Source organism: Heterodontus francisci, chromosome 10 (genome assembly GCF_036365525.1).
Source record: "Heterodontus francisci isolate sHetFra1 chromosome 10, sHetFra1.hap1, whole genome shotgun sequence".
Lineage (NCBI taxonomy): Eukaryota > Metazoa > Chordata > Chondrichthyes > Heterodontiformes > Heterodontidae > Heterodontus > Heterodontus francisci.
The window spans coordinates 79,730,217-79,746,838 of NC_090380.1; the positions used below are offsets into that span (position 1 = coordinate 79,730,217).

The following is a 16,622-nucleotide window of genomic DNA, read 5'->3' on the forward strand; positions in this document are numbered from 1 at the left end:
GACAATTACCAAAAAAGCATTGAGCGCAAAACAAAGGCCTGTACGTCACTTTCGTAGACCTCACCAAGGCATTCGACACTGTGCACAGATGGACTTTGGAAAGTCCTTGAAAAACTTGGATGTCCACCCAGGTTCGTGTCCATGGTGAAGCAGTTTAATGAAAATCAGTTCAGACAAGTCAAGCAAAACAGCGACCTCTGGAGTCCCTTCTGAATCTCCAATGGCGTGAAGCAGGCATGTGTGCTGGCCCCAACCTTATTCACCATCTTTTTCAACATGATGCTGCAGCAGGCAACTGAAGATCTTGAGTGAGTTTACGTACACTTCCAGACTGATGGAAGCCTTTTCAACCTCAAGAGTTTTCAGGTTCACACAAAGACACAAGAAAAACTCATCCGTGAGCTTCTTTTTGTCGATGACTGCACTTTCCTGGCCCACGGTCAGTCAGACTTGCAAAATATAACACGTTTTTCTGAGGCGGTACAACACTTCAGACTAAAAATCAAAACTGAAGTCCTGCATCAGCCTGCACCCCAAAAAAAACATAGACCACCAAGCTATGGTCATCGAGGGAACCAAGCTGAATGCCATCAAGCAATTTACCTATTTGGGGAGTGTCATCTCGTTTGATGCTACCATAGACAAGAAGTGGACAATAGGCTTTCAAAAGCAAACAGTACATTTGGCAGACTCTACTAGCGAGTGTGGAGCAACCACAGCCTCAGAGCACATACCAAACTCAAAGTGTGCAAAGCTGTAGTCCTCACCAGCCTTTGGCATGGCGCCAAGTCATGGGCTCAATACCACTGTCGTGTATGCTTTCTAGAGCACTTAAATCAGCACTGCCTCCCCAGCATCCTCAATATCCGCTGGCAGGACCACATCACAAACACTGAAGTCCTGGAAACGGCCAACGTCACCAGCATAGAGGCCATCCTCCTGCAAAGCCAATTGCATTGGGCAGGTCACGTTGCTCAGATGGATGATAAGTCACCTGCCCAAGATCCGTAAAAGAAACAGAAGGGCCCCATGCAAACATTTCAAGGATTCCCTGAAGAAGTCCCTCTCGGTGTGCCACATCGACCATCACCAGTGGGAAGTCCTGGCCATAGATTTTGATGCCCGGAGATGCTACATCAGGAGGGCTACAGACACCTTTGAGACTGAGCGAAGAACCAGCATGAAAGAGAAAAGGAGGAGAAGGATAGATCCAATTGCCCCCAGCAGCGACTAAACTTCATTTGCACCTGCTTTGGGAGAATCTGCTGGTCACGGATAGGCCTGACTAGCCACCAGCGTGCCTGCAACTGATGAGTACAACCTTCCCAAAATACTCATCCGCGAAGAAATGCCAAGAGAAGGCCTATTGCCCCCAGAGGCCAACATTCCAGGCAGGCTTTGAGGCCACCCCCTGATGTTTACTGTTTATAAAAGTTGCATATTTTTTATATAAAAGAATGCATTTTCAATTACTTTATTGGTGAAAAGTGGTAATATTCTTCTGTATTGACTTGCTTTGCTGCAAACAGACTTATACAAGCTCAACAGCACCACCATCAAGTACATTTTGGTACTGAAACAATTTCTAAATATGTGAACATTGTCCATACTCTTATGTTAAAATGTAATTTTACAGTCATAAAAAGCATTTACTACCATTTAGGCCATTTGAAATATAATCAAATATAAATATGCCTTACTGAAGTCCATATAGACCTACCTACAATCATCAAGAAAGACTCAAAACCTTAAATTCATAGCTTTACCTCATCCTCACAAATTTTCCCATCATCCCACAATCTCTTCTAGTTTACAAGCTGCAGATGGTGTAAGCATAGATTCTTGCTTTCCCCCACCCCCCACATCACAAACCTACCCATGTGTCTTTCGCTTTTCAGATACTAAAGAACTGTACCCTCATCAGGTAGTTGTTAAAGATCAGAAAAACAGTGAAGAGGAAACACCATCACTCACTCTCACAGCCATCAGCTCAGATACTGACGCTGCGCATACTTAGAGGATAGATTAGATGCAGAGCCTGCTCCTGGTGAGACACTGGGCACAAGTGGCCTGCAGCCAAGGCAGGAGGCAAGGGTAGCAGAGTGCCAGCTCAAGGAAAGGCAAGGTTGCACACAAGCTCTGCTACAGAGGGCTCAGATGAGAACTTCGATGGGGTGACATACAGGAGAAGGCTGATGGGTATGTAGAAAGAAATGCTTGGTGCATTGGCAGACTTGTCAGAAAGTCCGCTGCAGTATCAAGGAGTATGGGGGAATCCAGAAACAACTTGGCACAGGTCTTTCTAGCCCATCCTTTCCAATGTGGAAGCGGTGGGCAACTTCATTAACACACTTCCGGACCCAATCACAATGCAACATCTGATGGCCGATGTCTCAATATCTGTTGCAACACAAGCAGAAGCCACCCAATATCTGGGTGGTGCAGTGGAAGCTCACTTTGTTCTCATGCAAGGACAGCTTGCCACAAGGCAACGCCACACTTCTCTCATGCAAGCTGAATTTGCTGCCACATTAGCTCAGATGTTGCCATCATGGCTGTGATGCCAGTGTTCAAAGGAGCTTGCAAGGGGTCACAGCAGTCCAGCAATCTGTCCTCCAAAAGTTTACTAAGACTGCTTAGGCACCGCGCTGGGGAATGGAAGAGGCTCCATGGAGGACAGATCTGCTGTCCTCTCTCAAGCATTCGCCCTCCCAACATGCCACTCCGCCAGTGTCTTTGCTGCTGCCTGTCAGCCAGTCAGCCCAGACTACTGCCATCCATGCCAAGATGTTGCAGTCCGAAGTTGGGACTTTTAGGGCAGGAGCTGCTCCAAGTCATCCTGCAAGGCCATTCTTCAGCCACTGCACAGAAGCAGCAGGAAAGGCAAAGGCACACGCACGACAGGCACAGGTATGGAACATTTATTTTCTGGTAGTGTTTATTAGTGTGGTAAAGCAGGCACTGTGATGGTCAGTAACAAAGCAAAGGGTAAGGTGTGGGCCTGTTTTTTTAAAAATTTCATTTATGGGATGCAGGCATTGCTGACAAAATCAGCATTTATTGCCCAACCCTAATTTCTCTTGAAAATGTGGTGATGAGCTGTCTTCTTGAACCGCTGCAGGCTGTATGGTGTTGGCACACCCATACTGCTGTTATGCAAGAAATTCCAGGGTTTTGACCCAGCAACTGCACTAGTAGTGCTGAAATATTGGGCTCTAAGGAGCCAAATTTCGCAGTCTTAATTTCTCAAATATAAAACTCTCCATTTTAAATTACACATCCAAAAATAGGCACAGCAGCAGGGAAATGTAATTTAAATTTATTGAACACTTTCCAGAGCCTACTTTTATTGGCTAGAAATGTTTCACTCTTCTCTTCCACTGACCCCACACTACTCCACAGCTTTCACATCATCTTCAATGGCTTGTTAATACACTTAAAAGCTTGGGATTAATAGAATTTGTGTTAGAAGGGTTTTATTTTCCTTTTTTGAAAAAAAACTTTTATTTACAAGAAAATGTTTAGTATTGCAATTTGGTGGTACTCCATTATTCAAGAAGGGTAGCAGGGATAAACCAGGTAATTAGAGGCCAGTGAGTCTAACATCAGTGGTAGGGAAACTATTGGAAAAATTCTGAGGTACAGGATTAATCTCCACTTGGAGAGGCAGGGATTAAATCAGGGATATTCAGCATGGCTTTGTCAGGGGGAGATCATGTCTAACAAACTTGATTGAATTTTTTGAAGAGGTGACTAGATGTGTAGATGAGGGTAAGGCAGTTGATGCAGTCTATATTGACTTCAGTAAAGCTTTTCATTAGGTCCCACATGGGAGCTTGGTTAAGAAGGTAAGAGCCCATGGGATCCAGGACAATTTGGCAAATTGGTTCCAAAACTGGCTTAGTGGCAGGAGGCAGAGGGTGATGGTCGAGGGTTGTTTTTGCAATTGGAAGCCTGTGACCAGTGGTCTACCACAGGGCTCAGTGCTCGGGACCCTTGCTGTTTGTAGTGTACATTAATGATTTAGACATGAATATAGGAGGTATGATCAGTAAGTTCACAGATGACACGAAAATTGGTGGTGTTGTAAATAGTGAGGAGGAAAGCCTTAGATTACAGGAAGATCTAGATGGGCTGGTAAAATGGGCGGAGCAGTGGCAAATGGAATTTAATCCGGAGATGTGTGAGGTGATGCATTTTGTGAGGACTAACAAGGCAAGGGAATATACAATGGATGGTAGGACCCGAGGAAGTACAGAAGGTCAGAGGGACCTTGGTGTACTTGTCCGTAGATCGCTGAAGGCAGCAGCACAGGTAGATAAGGTGGTTAGGAAGGCTTATGGGATACTTATATTCTATGCCTCGGCTAATAAAGGTAAGAGCAGGGAGGTTATGATGGAGCTGTATAAAACGCTAGTTAGGCCACAGCTGGAGAGCTGTGTACAGTTCTGGTTACCACACTATAGGAAGGATGTGATTGCACGAGAGAGGGTGCCGAGGAGATTCACCAGGATGTTGCCTGGGCTGGAGCATTTCAGCTATGAAGAGAGACTGGATAGGCTAGGGTTGTTTTCCTTAGCGCAAAGAAGGCAGAGGGAGGACCTGATTGAGGTATACAAAATTATGAGGGGCATTGATAGGAATGCATTGATAAGAAACTTTTTCCCTTAGCGGAGGTGTCAACAACCAGGGGGCATAGTCTTCAGGTGAGGGGCAGGGGATTTAGAGGGGATTTGAGGAAAAACTTTTTCACCCAGAGGGTGGTTGGAATCTGGAACACAAACTGCCTGAAGGGGTAGTAGAGGCAGGAACCCTCACAGCATTTAAGAAGTATTTAGATGTGCACTTGAAACGCCATAGCATACAAGGCTATGGGCCAAATGCTGGAAAATGGGATTAGAATAGATAGGTGCTTGATGGCCAGCAATGACACGATGAGCCAAAGGGCCTGTTTCTGTGCTGTATAACTCTATGACACTATGATTACAAAACCACATTCTTTCCCTGCTATTTAAGCTCTATTTATACAGCTGCAGCCATCTACTGGCAAAGTGAAATAATTGCAGCTTTAATTTTTTTTTTGCAGGAATTCGGTCTGCATGGACTCCTCGCTTCTACATACTGCAGGCAATATTTCACTTAAGAACAGGAATTCCTGCCTAGCATAAAGGCACAGTGGCGGCACAGTGGCGCAGTGGTTAGCACCGCAGCCTCACAGCTCCAGGGACCCGGGTTCGATTCCGGGTACTGCCTGTGTGGAGTTTGCAAGTTCTCCCTGTGTCTGCGTGGGTTTTCTCCGGGTGCTCCGGTTTCCTCCCACAAGCCAAAAGACTTGCAGGTTGATAGGTAAATTGGCCATTATAAAGTGTCACTAGTATAGGTAGGTGGTAGGGAAATATAGGGACAGGTGGGGATGTTTGGTAGGAATATGGGATTAGTGTAGGATTAGTATAAATGGGTGGTTGATGTTCGGCACAGACTCGGTGGGCCGAAGGGCCTGTTTCAGTGCTGTATCTCTAATCTAATCTAATCTAAAACAGGCAATATCAGCAACCAGTTGTAACAGTTAGATAGCAGTGTCAACACTATGACATTAACAGCTGCGAACAGGGGTTGGGGGCAGTGGTGGTGGAAGAGAAGAAAATAAAGAATGCCAGGTTGAACTCTGGAGAAGGGAAAGAGGGAGCACAGCACTAGTATAAACAGGGAGAGTTGGAGGGTGAGAGAATGCATCGCAAAAGCTGAGTGTTCAGTTAGATGTAGAGAGGGCAGAGTGTGCCTGAAATGAAATGGGGAGAGCTGGGAATGAATGCGGCTGCCCAGAAAATAGTATTTCCTTTTAAGAAAAAAAATCTAACTTTCCAGATTCTCTAGAAATGAACCATCAGTTTTGTGCTTTGATAAGATTTGACCCTTCAGGCTTTCATGTTTTTCCTCCAAAGTAAGTAAAAGAATATTGGGAATACTTAAAGCTCAAGTTACAAAAAGCCAGTTTAACTATTACTTGAAAAGGTTTTAAGATTGTAACAACATTAGAGTTGTCAGTTTTTAGGGTCTTCTGTCAACATTTTTGAAGCTGTGGGTCAGCTTTAGCTAGTTTCCTTGATTGACATGTACGTGATACTGGAATGCTTTGTGTGCAACATCACATTCAAAATGGCTGTGTGGAACTAATCCTACCAGTTCTTTTCCTATCAAGACTTGGAGAAGAATGTTTACAACAGTCGTCATTGAATTGTTAACATTTCTGGAATCACAAATTGAAATTCTTTCAAATTATGCAACATGCATTATAAAATAGCACAAAAAACACAACTGTGTAACACAGGTCACCAGCCGGAAATGTTAACTCTGTTTCTCTCTGCGCAGATATTGCCTGACCCGAGTATTTCCAGCATTTTCTGTTATTTTATATGAAATACAGTAACAGCCAGAAATGCAAAGGTTTATGACAATTAACTACTTTGACATAGCACTTTTCAGCTGTAATACCAATGCTTAGAATAAACCAATGATGAATTCTGTCTATTACACCCAAGATAATTACGGCACAGAGTTGCAAACAGCCTGTTTCTGGAGATAAATTTGTTTGCTATTGCTAGTCTTGGAGATTGAAATTTGCCATGGCAACCATGAACAGTTTCTTTTGAGAAAGCAAAAAAATGTGACAAAAGGTCATTTCCTTGGCAGCAAATAGTTTTTTTTTTCCTGTGATAGGAAAGCAAGGCATTTCCCTTTCATCAAATAGGGCATCCTTACCTATTATCTCTCCACACAGTAATGAAAACATTTTAGAACAAAAAAAGTTCCTCTGATCTTCTTTGGTAACAAAATAGCTTACCTGTAAATTTAATGTTTGTGAAGCAGTTGGCTGCAAAGTTGTTCCAGCAAGTTGTACCTACAAGAGAAACAGTAAAAAAAATCAAGTTATAATTAATGTGTTCTGTGAATCAATTGATTATGAGAAATAAGGATTTCAAATTGTCAGATATACACTGTATCTGGTATAGTGCAAGAGATTCAAGTACTTCTAGGCTATAAGCGTTCTACTCAAATTATCCGTGATGTTAGTAAATTTCTTTTAAAAAAAACACGTTAGTACGTTTTAGTTTTCATGTAGCAGAAATTACTTTTCAGTATCCTCCCTATGACCCTAAATGATCAGCCCTCAGCTTCATCCCCTTATACCCAGACTTGAATCAATTTTGAGCTTGGAATGATACTGCAGTTTTCTTCCATCATCTTCACCCCTGCACTCACTTCTTTGGCTCGGAGTCTTCCCCACGAACTATTGACACCTCCCTCTGGCCCCTTATTCCTCTTCATCATTTTATTGGGAATTGCCAATTTGCCATCTCCATTTCTCTACTCCCCTCACTCAAACCCAACTTGCTCTGAACTTGCAGCACTTCTTCTCCAAGGTCCAACCCGATTAAACTCGTCATTAAACCTGCTGCTGCTAAGTAATCATATCTCAACCTTGAGAAGTCTGAGCACCAACCCTCAGGCACGTTCTCATAATTTTCCCGGGACTGCAACCCCACCGCTGCACGTCAAACCATTGTTTTGCAAACCATTACTGACCTCATTTCCTCTGGAGATCTTCCCCCTTGGCCCCTAACCGTGCACAGCCTACTTCTAGCTCCTTCCCAAGATCCACAAACAGGACTGCCCTGGTAGACACACAGTCTCAGCCTGTTCTTGCCCCACATAACACTTTTTCCCATCTTGCCTTCTTTTTCTCCCCTTGTCCTGTCTCCTCGGACGCCACTTCAACAATGAACGGTTTCCAGTTTCCTGACTCTAATCATCTCCTTTTCACCAGGGATGTCCAGTTTCTCTGAACTTCCATCCCTCATCAGGACAGCCTGCAGGTGCTCCACTTCTTCCTTAAGCAGAGGTCTAAATAGTCCCCATAAACCATGAGCCTCCTCCTCAATCAACATCACTTAAAAAAAAATTATCTGGTCATTATCACAACGCTGTTTGTGAGAGCTTGCCGAGAGCAAAGTGGCTGCCACATTTCAACAGTGATTACACTTCAAAACTACTTCCATGAAGCGTTTGGAGTGTCATGAGGATATGAAAGGTGCTATATAAATGCAGGTCTTTCTTTTTTTCCTCTGCCTGGTCTAACTTGTTCTTACATTGAACAACTTCTCCTTTGATTCCACTCACTTTCTTCAAATAAAAGGTGTCAGCTATGCCTGCTGTTTCGTGGGATACGTGGACCATTCTTTGTTCCAGTCCTACTCGGGTCCCCTCATTCACCTCTTTTTTGGAGATTAAAACGCAGATTGGGTGATTGCTTTGCTAAACACCTCTGTTTGGTCTGCAAGCGTGATCAAGCATTTTACTTCTCTATCCCACTCCCACTCTCAACATTGTCTTATCCTGTTTCAATGAAGATCAAGGAAATGCACCCTGTCTTTCGATTAGACACTTTCCAACCTTCTGGACTCAACATTAAGTTCAATCATTTCAGATCATAACCACAGTATCCACTTTTTCCAACAGCAAATGATGGTAATGGTTTGCTGTTGCCATTTACAACTCCTCTAGACCCATCTTTCGTTTTGTTACTTGTCGTATTACTGCCCTCTTTTGCCTTGTAACGTCAGCCTTTTGTCACTTAATCACTCCTACCCTACAACCTATCACAGATCTTCCCTTCAATCCCAATCAAGTACCAGCGCAATCTCCAAAGTTGAAGCTTCAATAGTCTGCGCGATAATTGCAACATGTGAAGCTGAATATACCCTGCTTGAGGAACCAAATGTTGAAGCTTATGAAAATCTAAAAGGATAGATCCTTAGTGGACAACTTACCATTGTGCTAAGGGTATTGCAATTAAAGGCACAAGTCTGGTAAATCCAAGGTTCAATATTGTCATAATATGCTGAATCACAGTTTATAAATAAATCTTGCAAGACAAAAGGCTGCAAACCATACATGACTACATAGTGCAATAAATATAAAAGACAGTAACTTTTCCAGTGTTCAAATAATTAAATGCTTGCAGACGACTGAATGAGAAAGAACTGACCTACTGATTGCAGAGTGGTGTGTGGGTGTGGCGTGGTGTGCATGTATTTGGGGGAGGCGGGGGGGGGGGGGGGGGGTGTGCAGGGTGATGATAGAAAGTCTCGTGACACTGAATATTTTCACTACTCTATCTGGATGACAATTGTGCAACGATTACATAGATTGTACATCGCAGAAACAGGCCATCCAGCTAGACTGCTCCACGCAGGTGTTTATGCTTCACACCAGCCTCCTCCCTCCCCTCTTCTTTGAACCCTATCAGCACAATCTATTCCTTTCTTCATGTTTTTATGTAACTTGCCCTCTGAAGTTAGACCACAGATCAGCCATGATCTCACTGAACAGCAGGACAGGCCCGAGGGGCTCATGGCCTACTCTTGTTCTTATGTTCCTTAAATGCCACTATGCTATTCGCCTCAACTATTCAATGTGGTAGCAAGTTCCACATCCTAAACACTCTCTGGGTGGTCTAACCAAGGTTCTCTACAAGTTTAACCTGAGTTTTCTGCTTTTCAATATTATCCCTCCAGAAATGAAATGAACCCCAGTGATTTATTTGCTTTCATTATGGCCTTATTAACCACTGTCGCTAGTTTCAGTGGTTTGTATGATTGAGGCAGTAATGCAATTCACCTGGTTATGGTAAAGAATACTGATTTTTGTATTTTCTATTAATTTCCACTAGAACATACCAAGAATAAGTTTCAACAAAATTGATATCAACTAGAGGAATTTTATTTCACCTATGGGAAAAATTCAGTTATATACTTGTTGCTTCAACACTCGCCATTTTCACCAAATTCTTACCTACCCTAGGTTTGTATTTGGGGTTTCAATTTGTGTACTTTCTTAAATAAAAAACTGTAAAGCCTGTATATAATTATTTTGGTTTATTGGCTCCACAGTCATCTTGAATCTACTACAGAACCTACTGCATCAATGCAATATGCCAGTTTCCTTCATTCTTAACATATCATCCTCCATAAATTATTAAATATGCCTATTCACTAACTAAGGAAACCAAAGGGGTTCCAGTTCTTTAATCAGTTTTAGATGATACAACCCCAACCCCAACACCCCCCCACCCCCAATATCAAGATCCTGGGGGGAATCATTGATCAGAAACTTAACTGGGTCAGCCACATAAATACAGTGGCTACAAAAGCAGATCAGAGGCTAGGTATTCTGCAGTGAGTGACTCACTTCTTGACTTCCAAATGTCTTTTCACCATCTACAAGGCACAAGTCAGGAACATGATGGAACATTTTCCACTTGTCTGGATTTGTTACGGGCAAATTGTGTTTAACTAACTTGCTGGAGTTTCTTGATGAGGTAACAGAAAGGGTTGATCAGGGTAATGCTGGTAATGTGGTGTACATGGACTTCCAAAAACAAATTTTATAAAGTGCCACATAATAGACTTATGAGCAAAGTTATAGCTCATAGAATAAAAGGGACAGTAGTAACATGAATACGAAATTGGCTGAGTGACAAGAAACAGAGTGGTGGTTAATGGATGTTTTTCAGACTGGAAGAAAGTTTGTACTGGAGTTTCCCAGGGGTCAGTGATAGGACCCTTGCGCTTCCTGATATACGTTCATGACATAGACCTTGGTGTACAGGGCAAAATTTCAAAATTTGCAAATGATACAAAGCTTATGAACTATGAGGAGGATAGTGCAGAACTTCAAAAGAACAAAGACAGGTTGATGGAATGGCCAGACAAGTGGCAGATGAAAATTAACACAGAATTAGAATGTGGAGACAATGGGTGCAGGAGCAGAGGGACCTGGGTGTAGATGTCCGGATTACCACCTACCGCCCTCCCTCAGCTGATGAGTCAGTACTCCTCCATGTTGAACAGCACTTGGAGGAAGCACTGAGGGTGGCAAGGGCACAGAATGTACTCTGCGAGGGGGACTTCAAGGTCCATCACCAAGAGTGGCTCGGTAGCACCACCACTGACCGAGCTGCCGAGTCCGAAAGGACATATCTGCTGGACTGGGTATGCGGCAGGTGGTGAGGGAACCAAGAGGGGAAAACATACTTGACCTCGTCCTCACCAATCTGCCTGCCACAGATGCATCTGTCCATGACAGTATTGGTAGGAGTGACCACCACACAGTCATTCTGGAGACGAAGTCCCGCCTTCACATTGAGGATACCCTCCTTCGTGTTGTGTGACACTACCACCGTGCCAAATGGGATAGATTTCGAACAGATCTAGCAATGAAAAACTGGGCATTCGTGAGGCGCTGTGGGCCAAGAGCAGCAGCAGAATTGTACTCAACCACAATCTGTAACCTCATGGCCCAGCATATCCCCCACTCTACCATTACCATCAAGCCAGGAGACCAACCCTGGTTCAATGAAGAGTGCAGGAGGGCATGCCAGGAGCAGCACCAGGCATACCTCAAAATGAGGTGTCAACCCGGTGAAGCTACAACACAGGAATATCTGCGTGCCAAACTGCATAGGCAGCATGCAATAGACAGAGCTACGCGATCCCATAACCAATAGATCAGATCTAAGCTCTGCAGTCCTGCCACATCCAGCTGTGAATAGTGGTGGACAATTAAACAACTAACTGGAAGAGGTGGCTCCACAAATATCCCCATCCTCAATGATGGGGGAGCCCAGCACATCAGTGTGTAAGATAAGGCAGAAGCATTTGCAACAATCTTCAGCCAGAAGTGCCGAGTTGATGATCCATCTCGGCCTCCTCCTGAAGTCCCCAGCATCACTGATGCCAGACTTCAGCCAATTCGATTCACTCTGCGTGATATCAAGAAACGACTGAAGGCACTGGATACTTCAAAGGCAATGGGCCCTGACAATATTCCAGCAATAGTACTGAAGACCTGTGCTCCAGAACTTGCCGCGCCCCTAGCCAAGCTGTTCCACTACAGCTACAACACTGGCATCTACCCTGCAATGTGGAAAATTGCCCAGATATGTCCTATACACAAAAAGCAGGACAAGTCCAACCCGGCCAATTACCGCCCCATCAGCCTACTCTCAATCATCAGTAAAGTGATGGAAGGTGTCATCAACAGTGCCATCAAGCGGCACTTGCTTAGCGACGCTCAGTTTGGGTTCCGCCAGGGCCACTCAGCTCCTGACCTCATTGTAGACTTGGTCCAAACATGGACAAAAGAGCTGAACTCAAGAGGTGAGGTAAGAGTGACTGCCCTTGACATCAAGGCAGCATTTGACCGAGTATGGCATCAAAGAGCCCTAGCAAAACTGAGCTCAATGGGAATCAGGGGGAAAACCTTCTGCTGGCGGGAGTCATACCTAGTGCAAAGGAAGATGGTTGTGGTTGTTGGAGGTCAATCATCTGAGCTCCAGGACATCACTGCAGGAGTTCCTCAGGGTAGTGTCCTAGGCCCAACCATCTTCAGCTGCTTCATCAATGACCTTCCTTCAATCATAAGGTCAGAAGTGAGGATGTTCGCTGATGATTGCACAATGTTCAGCACCATTCATGACGCCTCAGATACTGAAGCAGTCTGTGTAGAAATGCAGCAAGACCTGGACAATATCCAGGCTTGGGTGGATAAGTGGCAAGTAAAATTTGCGCCACACAAGTGCCAGGCAATGATCATCTCCAACAAGACAGAATTTAACCATTTCCCCTTGACATTCAATGGCATTACCATCGCTGAATCCCCCACTATCAACATCCTAGGGGCTACCATTGACCAGAAACTGAACTGGGGTAGCCATATAAATACTGTGGCTACAAGAGCAGGTCCGAGGCTAGGAATCCTGAGGCGAGTAACTCACCTCCTGACTCCCCAAAGCCTGTCCACCATCTACAAGGCAGAAGTCAGGAGTGTGATGGAATACTTTTCACTTGCTTGGATGGGTGCAGCTCCAACAACACTCAAGAAGCCCGACACCATCCAGAACAAAGCAGCCCACTTGACTGGCACCCCATCTACAAACATTCACTCCCTGCACCACCGATGCACAGTGGCAGCAGTGTGTACCATCTACAAGATGCACTGCAGCAATGCACCAAGGCTCCTTAGACAGCACCTTCCAAACCCACAACCTCTACCAACTAGAAGGACAAGGGCAGCAAATGCATGGGAACACCACCACCTGCAAGTTCCCCTCCAAGTCACAGACCATCCTGACTTGGAACTATATCGCCGTTCATTCACTGTCGCTGGGTCAAAATCCTGGAACTCCCTTCCTAACAGCTCTGTGGGTGTACCTACCCCAAATGGACTGCAGCGGTTCAAGAAGGCAGCTCACCACCACCTTCTCAAGGGCAATTAGGGATGGGCAATAAATGCTGGCCTGGCCCGCGACGCCCAAAAATCCCACGAATGAATAAAAAAAGTCATTGAAGATAGTAGGACAGGTTGAGAGAGTGGTTAATAAAGCATACAGCACCCAAGGCTTTATTAATAGGGCCCGAGAGTAAAAAGCAAGGAAGTTATATTAAACTTGTATAGAACACTGGTGCACTATGTCCAGTTCTGGGCACCACATGTTAGGCAAGATGCGAAGACATTAGAGAGAGAGCAGAAAAGATTCACAAGGATGGTTCCAGGGATGAGGAACTTTAGTTACGTAGATAGACTGGAGAAGTCGGGACTGTTTTTCTTGGAGAAGAGAAGGTTGAGAGGAGATTTGATAGAGGTATTCAAAATCATGAAGGGTCTGGACAGAGCAAATAGGGAAAAACTGTTCCCATTGGCCAAAGGATCAAGAACAAGAGGGCACAGATTTAAGGGAATTGGCAAAAGAGGCAATGGTGACATGAAGAAAAACTTTTGCATGCAGCGAATGGTTAGGGTCAGGAATGCACTGAGTGTGGTGGAGGCAGGTTCAATTGAGGCATTCAAGAGGGAATTGGATTGTTATCTGAAAAGAATGAGTGAGCAGGGCTACGGGGAAAAGACAGGAGAGCGGCACTAGGTAAATTACTCCTTTGGAGAGCCAGTGCAGACACGATGGGCCAAATGGCCTCCTTCTGTGCTAACAATTCTGAGATGCGGAGTGCAGCTCCAAGACTCGAAGCGTGATCCAGGACAAAGCAGCTCGCTTGATTGGCATCTTATCCACCACCTTAAACATTCATTCCCTCCACCACTGGCAAATTGTGACTGCAGTGTGTACCATCTACAAGAGGCACTGCAGCAACTCGCTAAGGCTTTTTCAACAGCAACTTCCAAACCCACAACCTCTACCAACTAGAAGAAAAAGGGCAGCAGACACACAGGAACACCACCACCTGCAAGTTCCCCTCTAAGTCACACACCATCCAGACTTGGAAATATAACACTGATCCTTCACTGTGGCAGGGTTAAAATCCTGGATCTTCCTCCCCAACAGCAGTGTGGAGTACCTACACCATACAGACTGCAGGGGTTCAAGGCAGTGGCTCATCATCTCCTTCTCAAGAGCAATTAGGATGAGCAACAAATGCTGGCCTTGTCAGCAACGCCTACATCCCATGAATGAATAAAAAATGACCCTTTTTCTCCAGCTTTGAGACACTTTCGTTTGTTCCATACACATACATTTGTATTTCAGTGGACCTGCTACTGACTAGCTTATCCTTGGAAGAATACTGATTACATAACAAAGACGACAAACTGCATCTTTGTTAAGGTTATCAAATTTAGCAAGTTTAGTGATAAAAATCATTGGTACTACAGCAGGAACGCATGGGTCATTGAGGTGCACTTGTTTAACAGACTCTAGAAGTTTTCTGAAACACTGGAGTGGCCTTTCATTGGAGCAGGAAGTCTTCTCCTTTCTAGCTATTACCAGTATTTCAGACTAACCAAAATACATTTTTACGATGCTATTACTGAATCTATAAAGGATATCTTTTTGCTCACTCGACCAAATTTGCAACCTCGAAGTATTAGCTTTTCTTAGTGTAGTTCCCTGTTCCTGAGATAGGATACAGTTCTGATCAGATATTGCACATTTAAGGTAAAACAGTTTACCAAAACGGTTAGATCAGATCCAGGCCATTCAGACCAGAATAGGTCAGTTCCAGCTGAGAAGTTTATTACTATGATAAAATGCAAAGATGATTATTAACTAATGGGAGCACTTTTTATTGCTATGCTAACTAAATGATTCAGATCATTGTGGTGAAACATGGGGCCTCAATTGGCCTCTGGGTGGGAAGGACGTAGTCGGCCTATCCCACCCCCGGGAAGATCGCTGGGCGAGGGGCCCTCTGCCCCGCTGCCACCACCCGTTGCAATACTCCGTGCCCTCCGCCTCGGGGAAGCCCCTAAAATCCAGCCCATGGAGACTGGTATGCATCACTGTCAGGTTTGAGTAGATGTTACGTTCACTCGACCATTTGAGATACTGGTTTTGGAATTAGTTGCAGAAACTTTAGCTGAAAAGGTCTCAAACAACCCAACAGGGCTAAGGTTCTCCTACATGCAGCACCTTATGCACCTAACAAATCTTAAATTTCAACAAGTTAGTCTTTCTGCCATATGAACATCTGCCGGATGAACTGAATCAGATCCCTATAAAGTTAATGCTTGAACACACAAGGTTACAATTTTTCATTTTATGTCCATGATGGATTAAAATTGGTAAAGCAAAAATGAAAAAGGGAGGCCTAATTTTTCATGACTGGAGGTACGCTTACCTATGGCTTGAAGAATAATGAAACATCCACTTCTATTGACAAACGACCCTGAAAGGAAACTCAGTAAATGACCTGAGGCATCATTCAAGTGAACATCCACTGAAGTGGTCAACCACTTCATGAGTGATTAGTTCAATCATCCAAAGCATTGTTGCCACTCTGCACAATGGCTCATAAATCCCAAGTTCTTCCCTATGGTGGGGAATTCAAAACTAAACACCTCCATAGGGGCTTTGTAGAGGTCCTGTAGCAAACCCCAGGGACAGCATTTGCCACCACCATACAAAAAACTCTTTTTGCATTTCTTCCTAATAATCCAGTCATTTTGGAAAGTATACAGCTCCAAAAGGGCCTATATCTGGGTAGTTTTTAATGATCCATTACATTTCTATGATAAAAGAAACTACCAACTACTAACAGAAATGAACCAGCAAAAAGTAGGCTAAATCATATTTTATTGAACGTTGAGTGTTTCCAATATCTGTAAAGGGACATTACATTACCCCCAATCCATAAGGTAATGTTTTTGAAGATTCCTAAACCTCTCTGAATTAGATTTTTTCTACAAGAAACATGGGAACCTGCATTAAAAGAAACAAGCAGAGTTTGCGCAATGTTTTCAGGATTCCCATAACACGTGTTATTCTCATCGGATATACATACATCCACACAAACACACACGCTCATCTAATTAAAATTGAATCTTGAAGCAAATTTCATCAGAACACTGCACTGTCTGGGGTCTGGCCAATCTTCCCTTCTAGGAAATGATTATGCCTGCTATACAGGTAATAGTCAACTGGATTACACCTCAATCCTCTCAACTCCCCCTCAACCCTGACTTTAACCCCTGGACATGTTTGACAGCATTATTACAATTTCGAATTGTGATCAACTAGAAAGCACCACTTGACTTCTGAAAGGTCTCGCTAA

At 44.0% G+C, this 16,622-nt stretch overlaps 1 protein-coding gene across 6 annotated transcripts in view; it reads right to left on the reverse strand.

Annotated features, from left to right (window-relative positions):
• Nucleotides 1-16,622, reverse strand: part of pou2f1b (POU class 2 homeobox 1b) — a 301,199-nt gene that overhangs the window by 150,362 nt on the left and 134,215 nt on the right. For all 6 annotated transcript variants that reach the window (XM_068040849.1, XM_068040855.1, XM_068040850.1 and 3 more), the window contains one exon: nucleotides 6,842-6,898. In XM_068040849.1, the coding sequence (XP_067896950.1) occupies nucleotides 6,842-6,898 (57 nt within the window). The remainder of the gene's footprint in view (nucleotides 1-6,841; nucleotides 6,899-16,622) is intronic.